The sequence below is a fragment of the Salvelinus namaycush genome, chromosome 11 (assembly GCF_016432855.1).
Source record: "Salvelinus namaycush isolate Seneca chromosome 11, SaNama_1.0, whole genome shotgun sequence".
Classification (NCBI taxonomy): domain Eukaryota; kingdom Metazoa; phylum Chordata; class Actinopteri; order Salmoniformes; family Salmonidae; genus Salvelinus; species Salvelinus namaycush.
In genome coordinates, this window is record NC_052317.1 from 29,936,915 (window position 1) to 29,958,806 (window position 21,892).

Below are 21,892 nucleotides of genomic sequence, written 5' to 3' on the forward strand. Positions count from 1 at the left end.
CCTTCAATCCCAGTTCTAACCATAGGTGAGTTCATAAGGTGCTCCATCTCGCCAGGTGATCTGTCTATCTGGTCAAAATCACTGGTACATGTCCCCCTCCACCCTCTGAGGATATGTGTAACTTCATATTATGTCTTCAGAGAAACCTGGATTTAAATATTTCTTGAGATTTGGCTAGAATAACTACTTTTCAGAGAATACACACCAGTACAGCTCTCTGTGTAGATTCAGAGTGTATCTGAGTTCTGTTTTGCAGTTATATCTAGTATGTCTACCAGTGGAAGACTTTGTGTACCACTGGCTGATTTTCATGTGCACAAAATAAGGTAATTTTGGTTTTGTACACAGTTATACGATGCATGGTGTAGAAAATGACAATCTTAGGCAAGTACATGAAATAGCTGTCTATCTGGTCAACATCATTGATACAGGTCCCCCTCCACCCCTGGTGGTATGAATAACTTGTTATTATGTCTCCAGAGAAACCTAGATTCAAATAAAGGTCCGTTCTATCAAATCACTACAGGCGGAAATGAGGTGTTTTGGGATTTGCATCAGTCCAACATGATACAGAATCACTAAACAATTGTTTTTATTTGTTAAGAACAAGTTGATTGACAAAGTCATGACAAATGTGAAGAATTGAATAAACCACCTTGGGCTATGATCTAAAATATTCTTCTGGCGTCAAAATGACCCCAGTTGGTAGTATGAGGGTAAAGGAGAGTTATTTAGTAGGATAGGCTTTATCAGGGTATATCAGGGTACTTGGCAATTTTCCTTGCTTGAGACCTCTGGCCCTGCAGTGGTCTCTGTTTTATTTGAACAAGGGCTTTTCACTAACCTTACCCCCTCTCTCCTTACACTCTATCAGGGCCACCAGGCCACATGTGCCTCCCTGTCTGTCTAGCTGCTACCTGCTACCTGCTGCCCAAACCCAACACCAACCCCAGGCCCACACAGCTGGCCTCGGCCGATGTCCGAAGAGTGGACCAGGGGAAGGGGCAACAGGGAACAGAGCCAGGGCAGGGCAGGCAGAGAGACAGACAGAGGGAGAGAAAAATAGTGACAGAAGGAGAGATCGAAAGAGAGGTAAAGAGAAAGAGACAAAAACAGAAAAAATATGAAACAGAGATAACGACAGAGGGGAAAAAGCGAAAGAGAGATCATGTGTGTGCATGCTTAGTCTTACACAGGAAGATGCATCTAAGTTCATCCTAGCATTTGTATGGACAAGTATCCTATGTAGATTGGATTTTTACCCGTGGAGGCTGGTGGGAGGAGCTATAGGAAGATGGGCTTATTGTAATGGCTGGAATGTAATTAATGGAACGAAGTCAAACATAGTTTCCATATAGTTTCCATTTATTTGAACAAGGGATTTTCACTAAGCTTACCCCCTCTCTTTACACTCTATCAGGGTCACCAGGCCACATGTGTTTGATGTGTTTGATACCGTTCCATTTATTCCATTCCAGCAATTAGCCGTCCCCTTATAGCTCCTCCCACCAGCCTCCTCTGATTCTACTCTCTTACTTATTGATGTGGATGGAGCTGAGCCTGGAGTGGATAGCTGTGCCTTTGTTCATGGTATACCCTTCTTCTCATTCCAGATAATGGGGAATTCATATGCAGGGCAGCTGAAATCTGCTCGCTTCGAAGAGGCCCTCCACAACTCTATCAAGGCCTCCCTACGCTCCAGCAGTGGAGACCCACAGCCCATCTTCACTCAGCTATACCTGGAGCCTGTCCATTATCCTGGCAACATGGAGGGTACGTCTGTCTGTCTGTCTGTCTGTCTGTCTGTCTGTCTGTCTGTCTGTCTGTCTGTCTGTCTGTCTGTCTGTCTGTCTGTCTGTCTGTCTGTCTGTCTGTCTGTCTGTCTGTCTGTCTGTCTGTCTGTCTGTCTCTGTCCTCATCTAGATTGTTAGATATATAAACAGAACAAAACACTAGCTATAGCTAGCTGCCTCTTTCATTTAGTGAATCATAGTTAACAGAAACACATTGAAACTGAAACTGCCATCTCTGATCATGTTTAATTATGCTGATGTTGACCAGCTGAATGGCACTTGAGAATGAGTCACTCAATTATACCCATACAGCAAGTCCATGTCATCTCAGTAATTTATACTTAACAAAAATATAAACGTAATATGTAGTGTTGATCCAATGTTTCATGAGCTGAAATGAAAGATCCCAGAAATGTTCCATATGCACAAAAAGCTTATTTCTCTCAAATGTTGTGGACAAATTAGTTTACATTGCTGTTAAAGAGCCAAGATAATCCATCCACCTGATCATTACACAAGTGCACCTTGTGCTGGGAACAATAAAATGACACTCTAGAATGTGCTGTTTTGACTGTAGGGATATCCACCAGAGCTGTTGCCTGAGAATTTAATGTTTTTTCTCTACCATAAGCCACCTCTAACGTCGTTTTAGAAAATTTGGCAGTACGTCCAACCAACCTCACAACTGCAGACCACGTGTAACCACGCCAGCCCAGGACCTCCACATCCGGCTTCTTCACCTGCGGCATCGTCTGAGACCAGCCACCCGGACAGCTGATGGAACTGTGGGTTTGCACAACCGAAGAATTTCCACACAAACTGTCAGAAACCGGCTTAGGGAAGCTCATCTGCGTGCTTGTCATCCTCACCAGGGTCTTGACCAGGCTGCAGTTCGGCATCCTAACCGACTTCAGTGGGAAAATGCTCACCTTCGATGGGCACTGGCATGCTGGAGAAGTGTGCGCTTTACGGATGAATCCTGTTTTCAACTGTATCGAGCAGATGATAGACAGCGTGTATGTCAGCGTTGTGAACATGGTGACGGAGGAGTTATGGTATGGGCAGGCATAAGCTACGGACAATGAACACAATTGCATTTTATCGATGGCAATTTCCGTGAAGAGATCCTGAGGCCTATTGTCATGCCATTCATCCGCCATCACCACATTTCAGCATGATAATTCATGGCCCCATGTCGCAAGGATCTGTACACAATTCCTGGAACCTGAAAATGTCCCAGGTCTTCCATTGTCTGCATACTCACCAAACATGTCACCCATTGAGCATGTTTGGAATGCTCTGGATCGACAGGTATACGACAGCGTATTCCAGTTCCCGCCAATATCCAGCAACTTCGCACAGCCATTGAAGAGGGGGACAACATTCCACAGGCCAAAACCAACAGCTTGATCAACTCTATGTGAAGATGTGTCACGCTGCATGAGGCAGATTGTGGCCACACCAGAGACTGACCGCTTTTCTGACCACACCTCTACTATGTCTGGTGTCTTAAACCAGAAGATGCATATCTGTATTCCCAGTCATGTGAAATCCATAGATTAGGGCTAATGAATGTATTTCAACTGAACTGTAACTCGGTAAAATCTTTGAAATTGTTGCATGTTGCGTTTATATTTTTCTTCAGTGTAGTTCTCTTGAAGAAAGGTAGACTTGAATGTGGCCATGTAATGTGTTATGGGTTCGTCCTTCTCTTGAAAAATACCTTGCAGAGTGTCCAATCTCCAGCTCCTTGCTTTTGTATGGCATCTTCACTCCAAGATAATTTAATGTGTTGTGTGATGTAGTGTATTATGGCGACATTATGTCATAGGTGGAAATGATGTCTTACAGAGTCCTTGTTTCTTACAGGGCCATTATGTCTTACGGGGTCATTGTGTTATGGGGTCATTATGTCTTATGTCTTCATTGTGTTATGGGGACATTATGTCTTAAGGGGTCATTGTGTTATGGGCACAGATATAAAGCCCAAGGTGGACCTGTACCTGCCGTGCGGGAAGCCTCCAGGTCAGGATCAGCTGATCGACCAGGCCTCTAACGGTCTGCAGGAGATGGAGGTGGACGGCAACTCTGACACCAGCAGCCCCCCGCCGCCCTACCTACATGGTCCCTCGCCCGACAGCTGCTGCACCATGGACGGTAAGTGTCAAACCATCTCAAACTCCTTTCGCCCTGGGACTTTCTCAGAAGTTGCGAAGCCCTGGGATTCAAATCCCTGCTAAAAAGCATATCTGAAGAACACATCTTGTTCATTCTCTCCCTAGGAACACCACGTTTGCAGCAATATTCACCTTAGCATGTTCCACTGTAATGTAGACATGTAGATTACATGCAGGGAGCCCTTGTCATGCAGGGCTTCTTGTAAAAGAGTCTTTGGTCTCAATGGGACACCCTGGCCTGCCTAAATAATGGGGGGGGGGGGTTATTGTTGTGGATGTTTACTCCAGAGTTGACTGGTGTTCTCTCTCTTCTCCTCAGGTTTCTGTCAGGCCGGTAGGGACCTCCGTCTGGTCTCCATGTTGACAGAGCCAATCCAAGTCCCAGCTGGCTTTGAGTTAGTCGGTGCCAAGTCCCCCAGCATCCCAGAGCACATACTGGTGTGTGCTGTGGATCGACGCTTTCTGCCTGATGAGAATGGGAAAAATGCACTTTTAGGTCAGTCTGCCATGCCTCTGACTTGATACAATACGAAGATCGTCCACAGCCTAGGTCAGAGTTACAAGAAATGGAATGTACTTTAGGCCTCTGAAATGAATGTACTATTTTACCCACTCAGCTTGGATGAGTCATCTGAAGTGATATGTTTTTTCCACCATCTGTAATGTAGCTTGCTACTACTTTTGATTCCTGTTGCATTCAGCATTTGATTAACCTGTGCTTTGCTGTCATTTAATGCAATAATAAGTAAGTGAATTGAATGGCTTATTTTGGGCTGTTTTGAAAATGTTTTGGTTTAGCAATTTTGACATAAGACAATAATGTATCCATATAATCTGAAATAATGCATACTTATTGTAAAGGTTCTCTTCCAGGGGTGAAGGAGAGGACCAAAATGCAGCGCGGCTAGTGTTAAACATGTTTAATACAAACACAAGTGAAACACTACAAACAACCTACAAAATAACAAATGTGCAAAACCGATACAGACCTATCTGGTGCAGAACACAAACACAGAGACAGGTAACAAACACCCACAAAATCCCAACACAAAACAAGCCTCCTATATATGAGTCTCAATCAGAGACAACGACTACCATCTGTCTCTGATTGAGAACCCACACTAGGCTGACATAGAAACAGACAAACTAGACACACAACATAGAATTCCCACCCAGCTCACGTCCTGACCAACTAAACACATACAAAACAACAGAAAACAGGTCAGGAACGTGACACTTATTCTGTAAATACCTACAGTTCCCAACTCGTGTTCTCTGTCTCTGTGTTTGGTGTGTGCAGGGTTTTCAGGGAACTGTGTTGGCTGTGGAGAGAAGGGGTTCCGGTACTTTACTGAGTTCTCCAACCACATCAACCTGAAGCTGGCCACGCAGCCCAAGAAGCAGAAGCACTTAAAATACTACCTGGTGAAGAACTGTCAGGATGCTCTGTGCAAAGGACCCCTCATCTGCTGGAAAGGTGACGGATGGCAGACGGATGGCTCATGTATCATTTGTTTCCTATAACAGAGGAAGATAAATGTGCATTTCACGTATGGCATCTCTCAAAAAACTGTCAAAACGTTATCTTACGAAAGTAAATGATTTAGCATCGAATCATCTGAAAATGAACTGTGGTGAAATGCATCATAACAATGTATGGTGTGTCTGTGTGTATGTGGGTGTATCTGTGTCTGTCTCTGTGTGTCTGTCTGTCTGTCTGTCTGTCTGTCTGTCTGTGTGTCTGTCTGTCTGTCTGTCTGTCTGTCTGTCTGTCTGTCTGTCTGTCTGTCTGTCTGTCTGTCTGTCTGTCTGTCTGTCTGTCTGTCTGTCTGTCTGTCTGTGCCCACAGTTCTGAGAGTGAACAGTCCGACTAGCGGACTAGGTGCAGAGGGCCGCCCCCCCTTACTGAGTCTCTCCCAGGTGTCTCTGGGAACCCAAGGACAGGGGTACAGAACCTCAGACCCAGGAGACAGCCCTGGTGAGCACCATATTCTCCTCCCAAACCTTTGTGAGGCTTGTCTTTGTTGCTGTTTTAAACCCAACTGAGTGTAACTCAACCGCACTAGCTCCTCTTTGTAGATTATATGTTCTGAAATAGTACATTTACTCATAGATTGCTATTGTAGAAGCCCAGTGAATGTTCTGGGGACCCAGATTGTAGGTATTCTGCAGTCTATTCGTATGTTCCTCTTGTGTTGTTTTCTGTCCAGTTTCGTCTGCCATGACCTCAGGCCCGCCCAAGAAGCGCCACCGTGGTTTGCACCCCATCCCCCTGGTCCCAGTCCCCCCTACAGCCGTCCCTGTGCCCGCCATCCAACCCATCGTCTACTCCCCAGGTCTGGCACAGAGCTTTTGATAATTTTTATTGTTTATTTACATAGGGACAGATTAATTTAGCCTCTCTCTCTCTCTGTCTCTGTCTCTGTCTCTGTGTGCGGGCGTGATGTTGACTAGTACATTGACCTCCCTTTTCGGGAGAAGGAAGGACACAAGTTCTGAGACATTCTCTGTTGTCAGTGTGATTCATTCAGCATCTCCATGGAGATCGGGTCAGACGGGTTAGTGCAGATACAGTATGAACAGAGAATTGCTAAAACTGAAAGAGGTCTGCCAAGCTAGGAGAGCCAGGACACTATGACTTAAAGGAGACATATATTCCCTGGTTTTATTCTGTATATATCCAGAGGATAAAGGGCTGTATAGAGCCATGTGTATGACTACTCCACCTACAAACATTGGACATGGTTATCTTCAAATAATGGAAACAATCTGAAAAATCTACAGTAGATTCTCCTCCTGGAGTGGGTTGACCTCGTCATGGTCCTGGTGAGTAGTTCAGTAGAATTAGCTGTGCTAGATAAGGTTTTCAGTGAAAGTCTGCTGGAGGGTATCTCTGAAGGAGGAGAGTTGGTGCTGAGCTGATGTCTAGCTGTATTCTAATCCCAGTATTGACATGTAGCTCTCTGTCTTTTCCATCAGGCTCTGTACTGGCCATGCCTACTACTCAGCCACCTGTAGCAGGGGTCCTTCAGCCCCAACCTGTCACTGCCGGAGAGACTGTCATTGTCCCCAACAACCTGCTCAACACCTCAGGAGTCCGTCCCATCGTCCTCATCGGTACAAACCACCATTCTTTGACTGACTGCAATTGAATTGAATGTAAGTGAATTGAATTGACTCTGATGTTTTGTTTTGCAGGGCACGGTACGTTGCCATACTTCTACGGGAACATCGGGGACATTGTGGTGAGCCCCCTGCTAGTGAGCTGCTATAAGGGCAACCAGCTGACTGAGAAGACCTTGTCCAGTCTTGGACTGAACAGTAGCCAACTGCTCAGTGTGGAAACCGTAATCCTCCTCACCCTGCAGTACCTTGCAAGGCTAGGTAAAGGTCTTAAAACACTCATACACTTGCACGCACATGCATGTATACACCCTGTTCGATATGCAAGGCTTATATAATATTTAGAATCACACATCGAGGCTAATGATTGACAGGCTAAGCTCAGCCAAGGCCTGGTTGTTTTAAGTTTGGTAACACAATAGAGAATTACAGAGGACTCTAGTGCCCAAAAGACAGGCTTAGCATGGGCAGCACCATTGAAGATTTTCAACATTTTGAAGAAATCAACTGGGTGGGTCTTCCTATTGGTTAAGGAACGATCACATAATTCCATTCAGGTCATCAGGAGGGATCAGCTAATTAATTATACTCATGAGCAAATATTCCATAACTGCAGGTGGCAGTAAATGGCCAACCTTGGCTTCATACCTGTTCTAACAACACACTACAGGGGGCAGTGTGCACCCTTTCAGTTTGTTTACCAACTCATAGAAGTAGTAGAAGAAGAAAATGTACTACTTCAAAATGGTAATGGTCTCAATGGCGCCGCCCGTGCACCCACAGATGCAATAATGGGACGGATACAATGTTCCGTCTTCTAACTTTATATACAAAAGTATATGGACACCCCTTCAAATTAGTGGATTTGGCTATTTCAGCCACATCCGTTACTGACAAGTGTATAACATCAAGCACACAGCCATGCAATCTCCATAGGAAAACATTGGCAGTAGAATGGCCTTACTGAAGAGTTCAGTGACTTTCAACGTGGCACCGTTATAGGATGCCACCTTTCAACAAGTCAGTTCATCAAATTTCTACCCTGCTAGAGTTGCCCCAGTCAACTGTAAGTGCTGTTATTGTGAAGTGGAAATGTCTAGGAGCAACAATGGCCCAGCCGCGAAGTGGTAGGCCACTTCGTAGCGTGTAAAAATTGTCTGTCCTCGGTTGTAACACTCACTACTGAGTTCCAAACTGCCTCCGGAAGCAACGTCTGCACAAGAACTGTTCATCGGGAGCTTCATCAAATGGGTTTGCATGGCAGCCGCACAAAACCCGGAGATCACCATGCGTCTGCTGGAGTCGTGTAAAGCTCGCCGCCATTGGACTCAGGAGCAGTGGAGTGATGAATCACACTTCACCATCTGGCAGTCCCACAGATGAATCTGGATTTGGCGTATGCCAGGAGAATGCTACCTGCCCGAAAGCATAGTGCCAAATGTAAAGTTTGGTGGAGGAGGAATAATGGTCTGGGGTTGTTTTTCATGGTTTGGGCTAGGCCTGTTAGTTCCAGTGATGGGAAGTCTTAACGCTACAGCATACAATGACATTCTGGACGATTCTGTGATAACAACTTTGTGGCAACAGTTTGGAGAAGGCCCTTTCCTGTTTCAGAATGACAATGTCCCCATGGACAAAGCGAGGTCTGTACAGAAATGGTTTGTCGAGATCGGTGTGGAAGAACTTGACTGACCTGCACAGAGTCCTGACCTCAACCCCATTGAACAACTTTGGAATGAATTGGAACGGTGACTGCGAGCAAGGCCTAATCGCCCAACATCAGTGCCCGACCTCACTAATGCTCTTGTGGCTGAATGGAAGCAAGTCCCCATAGCAATGTTCCAACATGTAGTGGAAAGCCTTCCCAGAAGAGTGGAGGCTGTTATAGCAGCAAAGGGGGGACCAACTCCATTTTAATGCCTATGATTTTGGAATTACATTTTCGACGAGCAGGTGTCCATATACTTTTGGTCATGTAGTGTACCTCTATGGGTAACACCGATGAGGTAGTTGGATCCCCCTCCCCCATTGTAACTCAAAGTGCTCAATCCCTGCCACTGCTCCACTTACTGTCACTGATGCACTTTAATGGCAGCTCCAAAAAGCTAGCATGACCTTGAGATGAACATTTTGTTCACATTATACAAACATAAGACCAGTGCATCATTTGTAAATCAGGAGGTGCCGGAACAAAAAGTGAGGGTGAGAGGGGGGTGACCTAGGGAGCTCTGAGGTACCGGAACGCATGAGAAAAGAAAATCACCTTTATAGGCTAATAAAGCATTGCATGCATATCATCGCATTTGCGTAGAGGCGTAGAGCAGAAGTTGCACACATGGGGAACATTTTTAGTGCCTACGGTCCGGAAGAAATGTGGACTTTTATAAATGCATTTCATGCAATTCTGCATACTTTTACATAACTGGAATCTTTAATACTGCACAAGTTATCAAATTGACAGGCTACTTTGACACTGACAAACTGAGAATCTGATAAAAATGACCTTGTCTTGAATCCATCAATAGCCTAGGTGTGTGGAGACACTGTAGGCTACAATATGAGGAGGAAATTATAGTCCAGTTTCACTTGAAAGCATATCTCTGTTATTTTACTTTGTAAAATGAAATATTTTGTTAGCCTACAGCAGACAGATTAGAGTCTTTTCAGCAGGAACCATTTGCATTCCAACCTGTGTTTTCCTGCGATTATATTTGAAATATTGGAAAAAGGTTTATTTTTTATGCTGTTCATTCACAGATTTGCCGCGCGTTCCCATCTGTAGGCTATGACTTGTTGTTGGAATATACACAATCCACAACTAGGTATTTTTTTTAAAGAAGTTATTGATTCTCTGTGTCAAAATTATAGGCCTTTTCTTGGTAGGCTACTCTGAATAATTTCATTTATTTCTGAACAGATAGCAGTAATTCTATAACTTTGGCTCATTTATTTCAATTCATCAGGGGTGCTGCAGCTCCAGAACCCTTTGCGGTGGAGAGATGAGAGTTGCAGGCTCATGTCTATCAGAGCAGAGAGAGGGATCATAGAAAGTGAATGTCATTCTAATTTTGTGAGCGATACAGGCGTTCTTCTCACACAGCCATGGCCACGCGTTTGTCTCTTTTTGTACCCTGATGAAGACAGCTTGCCTGTCGAAACGTTGGTAATTAAATATTTTTGCATCTGAGCTCCTAGAGTGTGCGGCTCTCCTTTATTTTCTAGTTTTCTACTCCGCTAGCCAGCACCTCGCCTACATAGGTGTGCGTTTCTTTTTTCTTCTAGACGCGTTTGTCTCAAACATAGGTTGCAATGTTGCGCAAACCATGAGCCGGCCCAACCCGAATCAACTCTTCGAATATCTACTTTTTTCATATTACATTGGGGCAGGGGATTTAATGAAGAGGCAACTTTTATTAGAATTTTTCCATTGCTAAAAGTGAAAATTATTTTTCAGGCCATGAGAGGTATAGGTTCCAGAACAAAACAGTCCAAAACAGAGAGGTAACAGAGGATCCAGCTCAAATTAAGCACTGCATAAGAACACCATCCCCTGCAAAACAAATAGCAAGTAGACATGGGAAACTGATATATTTATTTTTTATCTTCTGTTCACTTCTCTTCTCTACACTTCTCCTTTCCTCATATCTCCTCCCCCCACCCCAGGTTCGGAGCAGATCCCTCTGAGGGAGGTGTTTGAGCAGATCGTGCTGAAGGCCATGTTGATTTGTCCTGGAGGTCCCTCCATCTCCCCGGCCCAGCTTCCCTGGCTAGCCCGTCTGGAGGCCAGCGTCTCTGGGGGCAGGGTTCAGGTCCTAGTCACTCAAAACTCCCTGGGGGAGGGCATCTCCGAGTCCCTGCGCTCACTCTGCAGTGGGCCGCCCCACCAACAGTGCCTGCCCACCTACGTGGTTATTGTTTTTGCCTCCAAGATGAGCGGCAACGAGTTATGTGTGCTCGTCCTGGGTGAGTGTTCTCATTCTGTCTTTACACTACAATACCTAGATGTGTTGTGTCTGTATAGTTATAGCAGTGTTCCCCAATGGTGGTCCACGGTCCGAATTTGGCCAACGGGTGATTTGATTTGGCCCCCCCAAGTTCTGAGATAACATTTTTATATATTTGTTGGACATGAAAGACACCAGCAAATCAGCTCCAAGTGATTTTAATTTTGCAAATCTGTTTCCATAATAAAGAGATATATGTATGTGATCGTATATAAATGTAACAAGGTTTGAAATAGTTATGTTTTACATATTACATCTGTTGGGCTTCTTGAGGGCAATTTGCAGTCTTAAAATTATTTGTAATTATGTTCCGGCCCCTTGACTATCCACTCTAGAAAAAATTGCCAAAGGAAGTAATTCTAGTAGGTGAACCTTGCCTGAGACCTGAAGCCTTGCGTCAGCTCCCAGAGCTGCCTAGGCATTAGTTCTGTGGGCTGAAACAGTCTTACGGCGCAAAGGACAGTAAGACTGTTTCACACTTGTCTATATGTGTCTTACAGGGAAGTACCAGGCGAGAGCACTAGCTGAGGGAATGCTCACCACCAATGAGTTCCTGAAGGAGATCAGCTACGAGCTCATAACAGGAAAAGTCAGTGTCCTGGAGTCTAACTTCAAAACCACATCACTAGGTGAGCATAGTAAGTGCCATGGGACAGGACATCAATGGAAAAAACTCAAAGATCATTTCTACTCTATTTTCTCATTTTTTTGTTGGAGGAAAAGTAATTATGTAGGTAGTCCATTTAATGAATCAATCAATTAATCAAAGAAACATGAACTGTGTTTCAAGGACAATGTTTATTTTAGTGTCAATATGAAAACAGAACACCACAATCTAGGTCCCATATTATTCTGTTTATGTATCTTTTCCAAATGATGCATATTCACCTTCCTTAATGCCCACTGGCCCATCCCTACTGCTTAGTTTAGCAATACCTTGGACTGGCAGTTTGGCAGTCACAGGATGGGAACGGGACACTGTGCCACAGACAGACACATCAATATTTGATGAGGAGGGTTTGCTTATGTAGCTGCTGTGTGTGTGAGTGTCTTTGTCTCTGACGGGTGGTGGCCTGTTGTGTTGTTGTTTCCAGGGGACAACCTGGACAAGCAGCTGCTACACATCCAGCGGCAACTGAAGGGCCAGGTCATCCAGCCATTCCAAAGCGATGTCACCAACCACATCCCGTCCCAGGAGGCAGCCACCATGGTACCTCCCTCCGAGTCAGGTGAGACATGGCTTCTGTCTGGCCCTTCCTCTGTCTTCTCCTCCTCTTCCTGCTGGAGACTCACTATGAAGCTTCTGGATCAGAATATGGATGGATAGATATCATAATAATCTACTGTATATATTCAGCTCTAAGTTTCCAGTATGCTGACCTGCATGTTCCTCCCCCCTCCTCCAACAGAGCTGCTGAGTGACATGTTTCAGATCCACTCTCCCCAGCTGAGTGTAGCCAGGAGCCTGCTCTCCCTGGTGTGTTCCATAGCAGACTCAGGCAGCCAGAGTCTGGACCTGGGCCGCTTCTGCAAGGTGGACTTCCTGGTTCTGGTTCCTCCGTCTCACATCCTGGTGAACCAGACCGCTCATCGCATCCAACAATCAGGTACTCATGAGGGGCGAAGAGGGTCAAATTAGAATTTAAAGGCTGCACTAGCAAAACAATGGATTGAAAAATCACATTTTTAGGTGGTCGTCTACAAGAGACTCATCTCAGGATTACAGTATATCTGCCTTTTATGAGGTTTCTTAGTAATGATTGTTGGACTTTTAGTAATCTCTTTCTGCCTGTCTCCAACAGGAGTGCTAGTGGACCTGGGTATAGAGGATGCTTCCTCAGCCCACCAGAGGTCAGACCAGTATGTGGTGCGTCTAGACGGAGACTTCCACGCCAAGATGGAGGCCTTCATGAGGAAAGTCAAACAGAACCCCTACACCCTTTTCGTGCTCATCCACGACAACTCCCACGTGGACCTGACCAGGTAACACACACACACACACACACACACACACACACACACACACACACACACACATGCACACACACATTTGAGTAAACTTGAAGTTGTGCTGCTGATACTTTTGGTTCTGACAGATGTAGTGATGAAAACTTTGCTATGGCTAGAGGGTCTGTCTACATAGTGTACTGAATAAGAACAGAACAGCCCAAGCCAAGTCAGAACAAGACAGAAAAGAGCAGAGGCGTATTTTTGGTCATAAATATAGAAGAGGACAGAACTACTTACGCCAAAGTAACTTCATTTTTGTTTCCCCTCGCTGTGTAGTGCCCGGTCCGGCTTGGTGTGCCACGGGGAGCTTCAGGGTATAGCTGACAGGGTGGTAAACTGCCAGGAGGTCCTGGAGGCCTTGAACCTGCTGGTGCTGCAGGTCAGCTGCTTCCCCTTCGCCCTGCAGACAAGACAGTCCCGTATCAGCGTTCACAACGAGGTGCACTGGCCAGCCAACACAGACAGCCTGGTGAGTGGCCCTGCGCAGTGGTTCATCTACATCATCTGGTGGTACCTATTTGGAATTACATTCACATTTGAGTCATTTAGCAGACACTTTTATCAAAAGCGACTTAGTCAGTGCATTCAACTAAGGTAGGAAAACAAACACATATCACAGTCATTGCAAGTAAAAACTTCTAAATAGCCGCATAAATAATGGGGTAGAAAATTGTTCCACCACTGAGACAACAAGATTGGAAAGCTGCCACAGTCACCCCCCTCCCCTCTTCAAATTGTATTTATTTATTTTTATTTCACCTTTATTTAACCAGGTAGGCCAGTTGAGAACAAGTTCTCATTTACAACTGCGACATGGCCAAGATAAAGCAAAGCAGTGCGACAAAAACAAAGGGGGAGACACTCTAGACCCAAACTGTTACAGACCTATATTCATCCTGCCCCGCCTTTCTAAAGTCTTTGAAAGCCTAGTTAACAAACAGATCACCGAACATTTCGAATCCCACCATACCTTCTCCACTATGCAATCTGGTTTCCGAGCAGGTCATGGGTGCACCTCAGCCACGCTCAAGGTCCTAAACGATATCATATCCGCCATCGATAAAAGAGAGTACAGTGCAGTCGTCTTCATCGACCTGGCCAAGGCTTTCAACTCTGTTAATCACCACATTCTTATCGACAGACTCAGCAGCCTTGGTTTCTCAAATGCCTGCCTCGCCTGGTTCACCAACTACTTCTCAGATAGAGTTCAGTGTGTCAAATCGGAGGGCCTGTTGTCCGGATTTCTGGTGGTCTCTATGGTGATGCCACAGAGTTCACAGAAAATACAACAGGTGTAGACCTTACAGTGAAATGCTTACTTACGAGCCCCTAATCAACAATGCAGTTTAAAAAAAATACAGATAAGAATAATAAATAAAAGTAACAAGTAAAGATTAACAATAGCGAGACTATAAACAGGGGGGTACTGGTACAGAGTCAATGTGCGGGATCACCAGTTAGTTGAGGTAATATGTACATGTGGGTAGATTTGTTAAAGTGACTATGCATAGATGATAACAACAGAGAGTAGCAGCGGTGTAAAAGAGGGGGGTGCAATGCAAATAGTCTGGGTAGCCATTTGATTAGGTGTTCAGGAGTCTTATGGCTTGTGGGTAGAAGCTGTTTAGAAGCCTCTTGGACCTAGACTTGGTGCTAAGGTACCACTTGCCGAGCGGTAGCAGAGAGAACAGTCTTTGACTAGGGTGGCTGGAGTCTTTGACCATTTTTAGGGCCTTCCTCTGACACCACCTGGTGTAGAGGTCCTGGATGGCAGGAAGCTTGGCCCCAGCCTCACACTACCCTCTGTAGTGCCTTGCGGTCGGAGGCAGAGCAGTTGCTGTACCAAGCAGTGATGCAACCAGTCAGGATGCTCTCGATGGTGCAGCTGTAGAACCTTTTGAGGATCTGAGGGCCCATGCCAAATCTTTTCAGTCTCCTGAGGGGGATTAGGTTTTGTCGTGCCCTCTTAATGTGCTTGGACCATGTTAGTTTGTTGGTGATGTAGGCACCGAGGAACTTGAAGCTCTCAACCTGCCCCACTGCAGCCCCGTCGATGAGAATGGGGGCATGATCGGTCCTCTTTTTCCTGTAGTCCACAATAATCTCCTTTGTCTTGATCACGTTGAGGGAGAGGTTGTTGTCCTGGCACCACACGGCCAGTTCTCTGATCTCCTCCCTATAGGCTGTCTCGTCGTTGTCGGTAATCAGGCCTACCACTGTTGTTTCATCAGCAAACTTAATGATGGTGTTGGAGTTGTTCCTGGCCGTGCAGTCATGAGTGAACAGGGAGTACAGGAGAAGACCGAACATGCACCCCTGAGGAGCCCCTGTGTTGAGGATCAGCGTGGCGGATGTGTTGTTTACCTACCCTTACCACCTGGGGGCGGCCCGTCAGGAAGTCCAGGATCCAGTTGCAGAGGGAGGTGTTTAGTCCAAGGGTCCTTAGCTTTTTGATGAGCTTTGAGGGCACTATGGTGAGCTGTAGTCAATGAATAGCATTCTCACATAAGTCCAGGTGAGAAAGGGCAGTGTGGAGTGCAATAGAGATTGCATCATCTGTGGATCTGTTGGGGCGGTATGCAAATTGGAGTGGGTCTAGGGTTTCTGGTATAATGGTGTTGATGTGAGCCATGACCAACCTTTAAAAGCACTTCATGGCTACAGATGTGAGTGCTACGGGTTGGTAATGTAATTTAGGCAGATTACCTTAGTGTTCTTGGGCACAGGCACTATGGTGGTCTGCATAAAACATGTTGGTATTACAGACTCGGACAGGGAGAGGTTGAAAATGTCAGTGAAGACACTTGCCAGTTGGTCAGCGCATGCTCGCAGTACACGTCCTGGCAATCCGTCTGGCCCTGCTGCCTTGTGAATGTTTACCTGTTTAAAGGTCTTACTCACATTGGTTGCGGAGAGCGTGATCACATGGTCTTTCGGAAAAGCTAGTGCTCTCATGCACATAGAAGTTATTTAGCTCGTCTGTTAGGCTCGTGTCACTGGGCAGTTCTCGGCTGTGCTTCCCTTTGTAGTCTGTAATGGTTTGCAAGCCCTGCCACATCCAACAAGCGTCAGAGCCGGTGTAGTATGATTCGATCTTAGTCCTGTATTGACGCTTTTCCTGTTTGATGGTTCGTCGGATGGCATAGCGGGATTTCTTATAAGCTTCTGAACTAGAGTTCCGCTCCTTGAAAGCGGCAGCTCTAGCCTTTAGCTCAGTGGCTTCTGGGTGGGGTTTCTGGTTGATATGGTCACTGTGTGGACAAAGTCATTGATGCATTTATTGATGAAGCCAATGACTGATGTGGTGTACAACTCAATGCCATCGGAGGAATCCCGGAACATATTCCAGTCTGTGATAGCACAAAAGTCCTGTAGCTTAGCATCTGCTTCATCTGACCACTATTTTATTGATCTAGTCATTGGTGCTTCCTGCTTTAATTTTTGCTTGTTAGCAGGAATCGGGAGGATAGCATTATGGTCAGATTTGCCAAATGGAGGGCGAGGGAGAGCTTTGTATGGGTCTCTGTGTGTGGAGTAAAGGTGGTCCAGAGTTTTTTTTTCTCTCCTCTGGTTGCACATTTAACATGCTTTAACAACGGATTTAAGTTTCCCTGCATTAAAGTCCCCGGCTACTAGGAGCGCCAGCTCTGGGTGAGCGTTTTCTTGTTTGCTTATGGTGGAATACAGCTCTTTCAATGCTGTCTTAGTGCCAGCCTCTGACTGTGGTGGTATGTAAACAGCTACGAAAAATACAGATAAACTCTCTAGGTAGATAGTGTGGTCTACAGCTTATTATGAGATGCTCTTCCTCAGGCGAGCAATAGCTCGAGACTTCCTTAGATATCGTGCACCAGCTGTTATTTACAAAAATACATAGTCCGCTACCCCTTGTCTTACCAGACGCCGCTGTTCTATCCTGCCGGTACAGCATATAACCAGCCAGCTGTATGTTGATAGTGTCGTCGTTCAGCCACGACTCCGTGAAGCATAAGATATTACAGTTTTGAATGTCTCGTTGGTAGTTTAATCTTGCGCGTACAGTTGAAGTCGGAAGTTTACGTACACTTAGGTAGGTGTCATTAAAACGAGTTTTTCAACAACTCTACAAATTTCTTGTTTACAAACTATAGTTTTGGCAAGTCGGTTAGGACATCTACTTTGTGCATGACACAGGTAATTTTTCGAACAATTGTTTACAGACAGATTATTTTACTTATAATTCACTATCACAATTCCAGTTTGTGTTTACATACACTATTTTGACTGTGCCTTTAAACAGCATAAAATTATGTCATGGCTTTAGAAGCTTCTGATAGGCTAATTGACATAATTTCAGTCAATTGGAGGTGTACCTGTGGATGTATTTCAAGGCCTACCTTCAAACTCAGTGCCTCTTTGCTTGACATAATGGGAAAATAAAAATCAGTGAAGACTTTAGAAAAAAAATTGTGGACCTCCACAATTCTGGTTCATCCTTGGGAGCAATTTCCAAACGCCTGAAGGTACCACGTTCATCTGTACAAACAATAGTACGCAAGTATTAACACCATGGGACCACGCAGCCGTCATACCGCTCAGGAAGGAGACGCTTTCTGTCTCCTAGAGATGAACGTACTTTGGTGCAAAAAGTGCAAATCAATCTCAGAACAACAGCAAAGGACCTTGTGAAGATGCTGGAGCGAACAGGTACAAAAGTATCTATATCCACAGTAAAACAAGTCCTATATCGACATAATCTAAAAGTCCGCTCAGCAAGGAAGAAGCCACTGCTCCAAAACCGCCATAAAAAAGCCAGGTTACGGTTTGCAACTGCACACATACTTTTTGGAGAAATGTCCTCTGGTCTGATGAAACAAAAATATAACTGTTTGGCCATAATGACCATCGTTATGTTTGGCGTAAAAAGGGGGAGGCTTGCAAGCCGAAGAACACCATTCCAACCATGAAGCACGGGGGTGGCAGCATCATGTTGTGGGGGTGCCTTGCTGCAGGAGGGACTGGTGCACTTCACAAAATAGATGGCATCATGAGGCAAGAAAATTATGTGGATATATTGAAGCAACATCTCAAGACATCAGTCAGGAGGTTAAAGCTTGGTCGCAAATGGGTCTTCCAAATGGACAATGACCCCAAGCATACTTCCAAAGTTGTGGCAAAATGGCTTAAGGACAACACAGTCAAGGTATTGGAGTGGCCATCACAAAGCCCTGACCTCAATCCTATAGAAAATTTGTGGGCAGAACTGAAAAGGTGTGTGCGAGCAAGGAGGCCTACAGACCTGACTCAGTTACACCAGCTCTGTCAGGATGAATGGGCCAAAATTCACCCAACTTACTGTGGGAAGTTTGTGGAAGGCTACCCGAAACGTTTGACCCAAGTTAAACAATTTAAAGGCAATGCTACCAAATACTAATTGAGTGTATGTAAACTTCTGACCCACTGGGAATGTGATGAAATAAATAAAAGCTGAATAAATCATTCTCTCTGCTATTATTCTGACATTTCACATTCTTAAAATAAATTGGTGATCCTAACTAACCTAAGACGGGGAATTTTTTACTAGGATTAAATGTCAGGAATTGTGAAAAACTGAGTTTAAATGTATTTGGCTGAGGTGTATGTAAACTTCCGACTTCAACTGTAGGTCATCTATTTTATTCTCCAACGATTGCACGTTTGCTAACAGAATGGAAGGTAGTGGGTGTTTATTCGATCGCCTACGAATTCTCAGAAGGCAACCCGCCCTTTGGCCCCTTTTTCTCCGCCTCCTCTTCACGCAAATCATGGGGATCTGGGCCTGTTCCCGAGAAAGCAGTATATCGTTCGCGTCGGGCTCATCAGACTCGTTAAAGGAAAAAAAAGATTCTGCCAGTCTGTGGTGAGTAATCACAGTCCTGATTTCCAGAAGTTATTTTCGGTCATAAGAGACGGTAGTGGCAACATTATGTACAAAATAAGTAAAAAATAAGTTACAAAAAACGCAAATAAGGGTTAGTGTAAGTGATAGGGTTAGGGTAAGAGTTAAGTTTAGGATTAGGATAAGGGTAAAGGTTAGGGCTAGAGTTAGAGTTAGGATTCGTAGATAGTTTAAATATTAGTGATAGTCCATCTATAGATGCTCTACAAACTATCCAAATAAAGTGTTACCTAACTTGGTTTTAATTTGGTCACGAAACATTTCTAATTGTGTATTGTGTTGTTGCTGCAGGCCTGGCAGGGATGTGAAAATGAGGACTGGATCCCTCAAACCTTTGAGGATCTGGAGGGTCTTCCCTGCGTCGTCATCCTCACTGGAAAAGACCCTCTGGGAGAGACCTTCCCAAGGTGATCAACTCAAACACATCACATTTGCCACAGTAGTATTGATATGATGACAGCATATTACAAATTTGTGTAGCACTTGATGTTGCTCTTAAACCTCCATAGTAATGTTGTAATAATGCTAGTAATGCAAAGTGTTTCCCAATTTGTATAACTAGTCCCAATGGTCATCACCATCCTGTAAAAAAGGTTTACCGTCTATTGGATTGACTTGGTAAAACTGCTGAATCCCCCACCTCACCTTTCCTATTTTTTCCCCTTAAAGGTCCCTGAAGTACTGTGATTTGCGTCTGATCGACTCCAGCTACCTGACACGTATGGCCCTGGAGCAGGAGGTAGGTCTAGCCTGCTCCTACGTGTCCCTGGGGATGGTGCAGGAGCCCCGCAAGGCAATGGCCCCCAGGGACCAAGAGACAGACAAAACCAGCGGCCCCCAGGGCCCAGACCTTCACGTTGACCTGGAGAAGTCCCAGAGCAATGTCAGCACTGCTACTAAAGCCTCAGGTAGGTCCCTGGACAACAGACTCAACATGTTTAGAAAATGGGGATGAGCCGCTTGTTTTCAGGTTTCAGGATACTGTGTAGTGAGGGTGTTACAGTTGGAAAGGGTTTACGAAACAGTTGAAAGACTATTCTATGAGTCTGAACTTTCTCTCTCCCCATCCTATTCCTCTCCCTTCCTCAGGCTCTCTGGCAGAGAACGGGGTCAGCTCTTCTGACATCCCTGACTCCTCCCAGAAGCCCTCCACCTCCTCCTGCCCCCCCGGAGGCAAGGCAGGCAGCATCATGATGGACTACAGGACAGTTCCGAGCACGACCTCATCCTCCCCCTGCCGGGTCAAACAGGAGTGTGACTCCCTGGGTAATACCGCCCCCTGCCCCTCCAACACCCCTCCCTCCTGCTCCTCCTCTTCCTCCTCCCTCTCCTCCTCCTCTTCCTCCTCCCTCTCCTCCTCCTCTACCCAACGCCCCAGCCAGTCCACGCAGTGTGGCGGGGGCAGCAAGTCCCCTCTAGTCTCTCCGCGGACTGTCATCCTGTCCCACGCAGCCTACAACCTCCTGGCTCCAGAATCAGGGAGCCAGCTGAGCTCCTTCTCCCTGCTGCCTCACGCTGATGTGGGCTGGAGCAGCCTGCTGAGGCCCCTCTTCAGACCTAACCTCCAGGGGGCAGAGCAGAGCCTCTTCTACAGACAGTGGACCGTAGCCGGGCAGCACCATGCCGACCACGAGGCTCCCCCAGTGCCACACGCACGACGCCTGCTGCTCAGTGGACCCCCGCAGGTTAGAGACCATACAGATATTAATCTATCACCTCATATCTATATCAATGACAGCACCTCTCCTGTGCATGCCATCCGGCGTAGTCTAGAGCTGCATGCTGATATGGATTGTCCCATCATATCCCTCCCATACGGATACAGAGATAAGTATCAGTCTTCTACCACCATGTGCAAGAGAATATCGGCCTAGTTGTATGGAGTCCTAAGAGGCAATTGTGTATAATTATGGTATTAGAATGGATGCCTAAGATTGAGTGTTGATGGCTGCATGCAATGTCAGAGTGTCAGTTGTATCAACCAGATAGGTAAGTCCATTTAATTACTCTGTTCTCTGTAATAGGTGGGGAAGACCGGTGCCTACCTGCAGTTTCTACGCATCCTGTTCCGCATGTTGATTAGACTGCTGGAAGTGGATGTGTACGATGAAGAGGAGCTGGAGGAAAGTAAGGAGAGCTGGATCTTCTGTTTTATCTATCTCTGTCTTTATTTTTGTCTCTCTCTCTCTCTCTCTGATGCTGTGTGACTCGAGGAACTGAAGCTGATGTAAATGTTTGTTGATGTGTCATTCTCCTCCTCTTCTAGCGATCACAGACATGTCTGAGGCCACACCCCCAGCCAGGACCCAGTGGCCAGACATCGAGGAGATCCGCAAACTACCCTTTGACCTCTTCCCTAGAGACCAGACCCTAAGTTCAGAAGTGCCAGTTCCGTTTACACTGACAAGATGCCAAAGGGCTTGAAAGGTCAGCAGAAATAAACTCTTATTCACGGCCCATGTCCCTGTCATTGTAGAAGGAAGCTGCCCTGATTCACTGATTCAGGGTCAGATATGAGTGGACCCCATTAATAGGTTAAGTTAATATTTGGGGTTAACATCTGATCTTAGATCATCTGATCTTAGTTTAAGGGCAACTTCTACCTCAAGTGTGCTATGTATATTGATTTGTTATCTGTGTGTATCTTAAAACGTATTATGGCTGCAGGGGCAGTATTGAGTAGCTTGGATGAAAAGGTGCCCAGAGTAAACTGCCTGCTCCTCAGTCCCAGTTGCTAATATATGCATAGTATTAGTCTATTTGGATAGAAAACACTCTGAAGTTTCTAAAACTGTTCGAATGATGTCTGTGAGTATAACAGAACTCATATGGCAGGCAAAAACCGAAGAAAAAATCCAACCAGGAAGT

The 21,892-nt window shown here is 45.5% G+C and overlaps 1 protein-coding gene across 1 annotated transcript in view; it reads left to right on the forward strand.

The window, feature by feature from the left end:
- The first annotated feature begins 1,616 nt into the window (after nt 1-1,616).
- The window catches only part of LOC120055332 (GREB1-like protein), a 37,823-nt gene continuing 17,547 nt past the window's right edge, over nt 1,617-21,892 (forward strand). Inside the window, 20 exon segments of the mRNA XM_039003206.1 lie at nt 1,617-1,773; nt 3,771-3,950; nt 4,290-4,466; nt 5,271-5,483; nt 5,808-5,948; nt 6,181-6,306; nt 6,950-7,087; nt 7,169-7,354; nt 10,757-11,056; nt 11,598-11,726; nt 12,192-12,326; nt 12,507-12,704; nt 12,900-13,080; nt 13,384-13,576; nt 19,298-19,431; nt 19,694-19,932; nt 20,114-20,709; nt 21,049-21,151; nt 21,291-21,385; nt 21,388-21,451. Coding sequence (XP_038859134.1) covers nt 1,617-1,773; nt 3,771-3,950; nt 4,290-4,466; nt 5,271-5,483; nt 5,808-5,948; nt 6,181-6,306; nt 6,950-7,087; nt 7,169-7,354; nt 10,757-11,056; nt 11,598-11,726; nt 12,192-12,326; nt 12,507-12,704; nt 12,900-13,080; nt 13,384-13,576; nt 19,298-19,431; nt 19,694-19,932; nt 20,114-20,709; nt 21,049-21,151; nt 21,291-21,385; nt 21,388-21,451 — 3,685 coding nt within the window.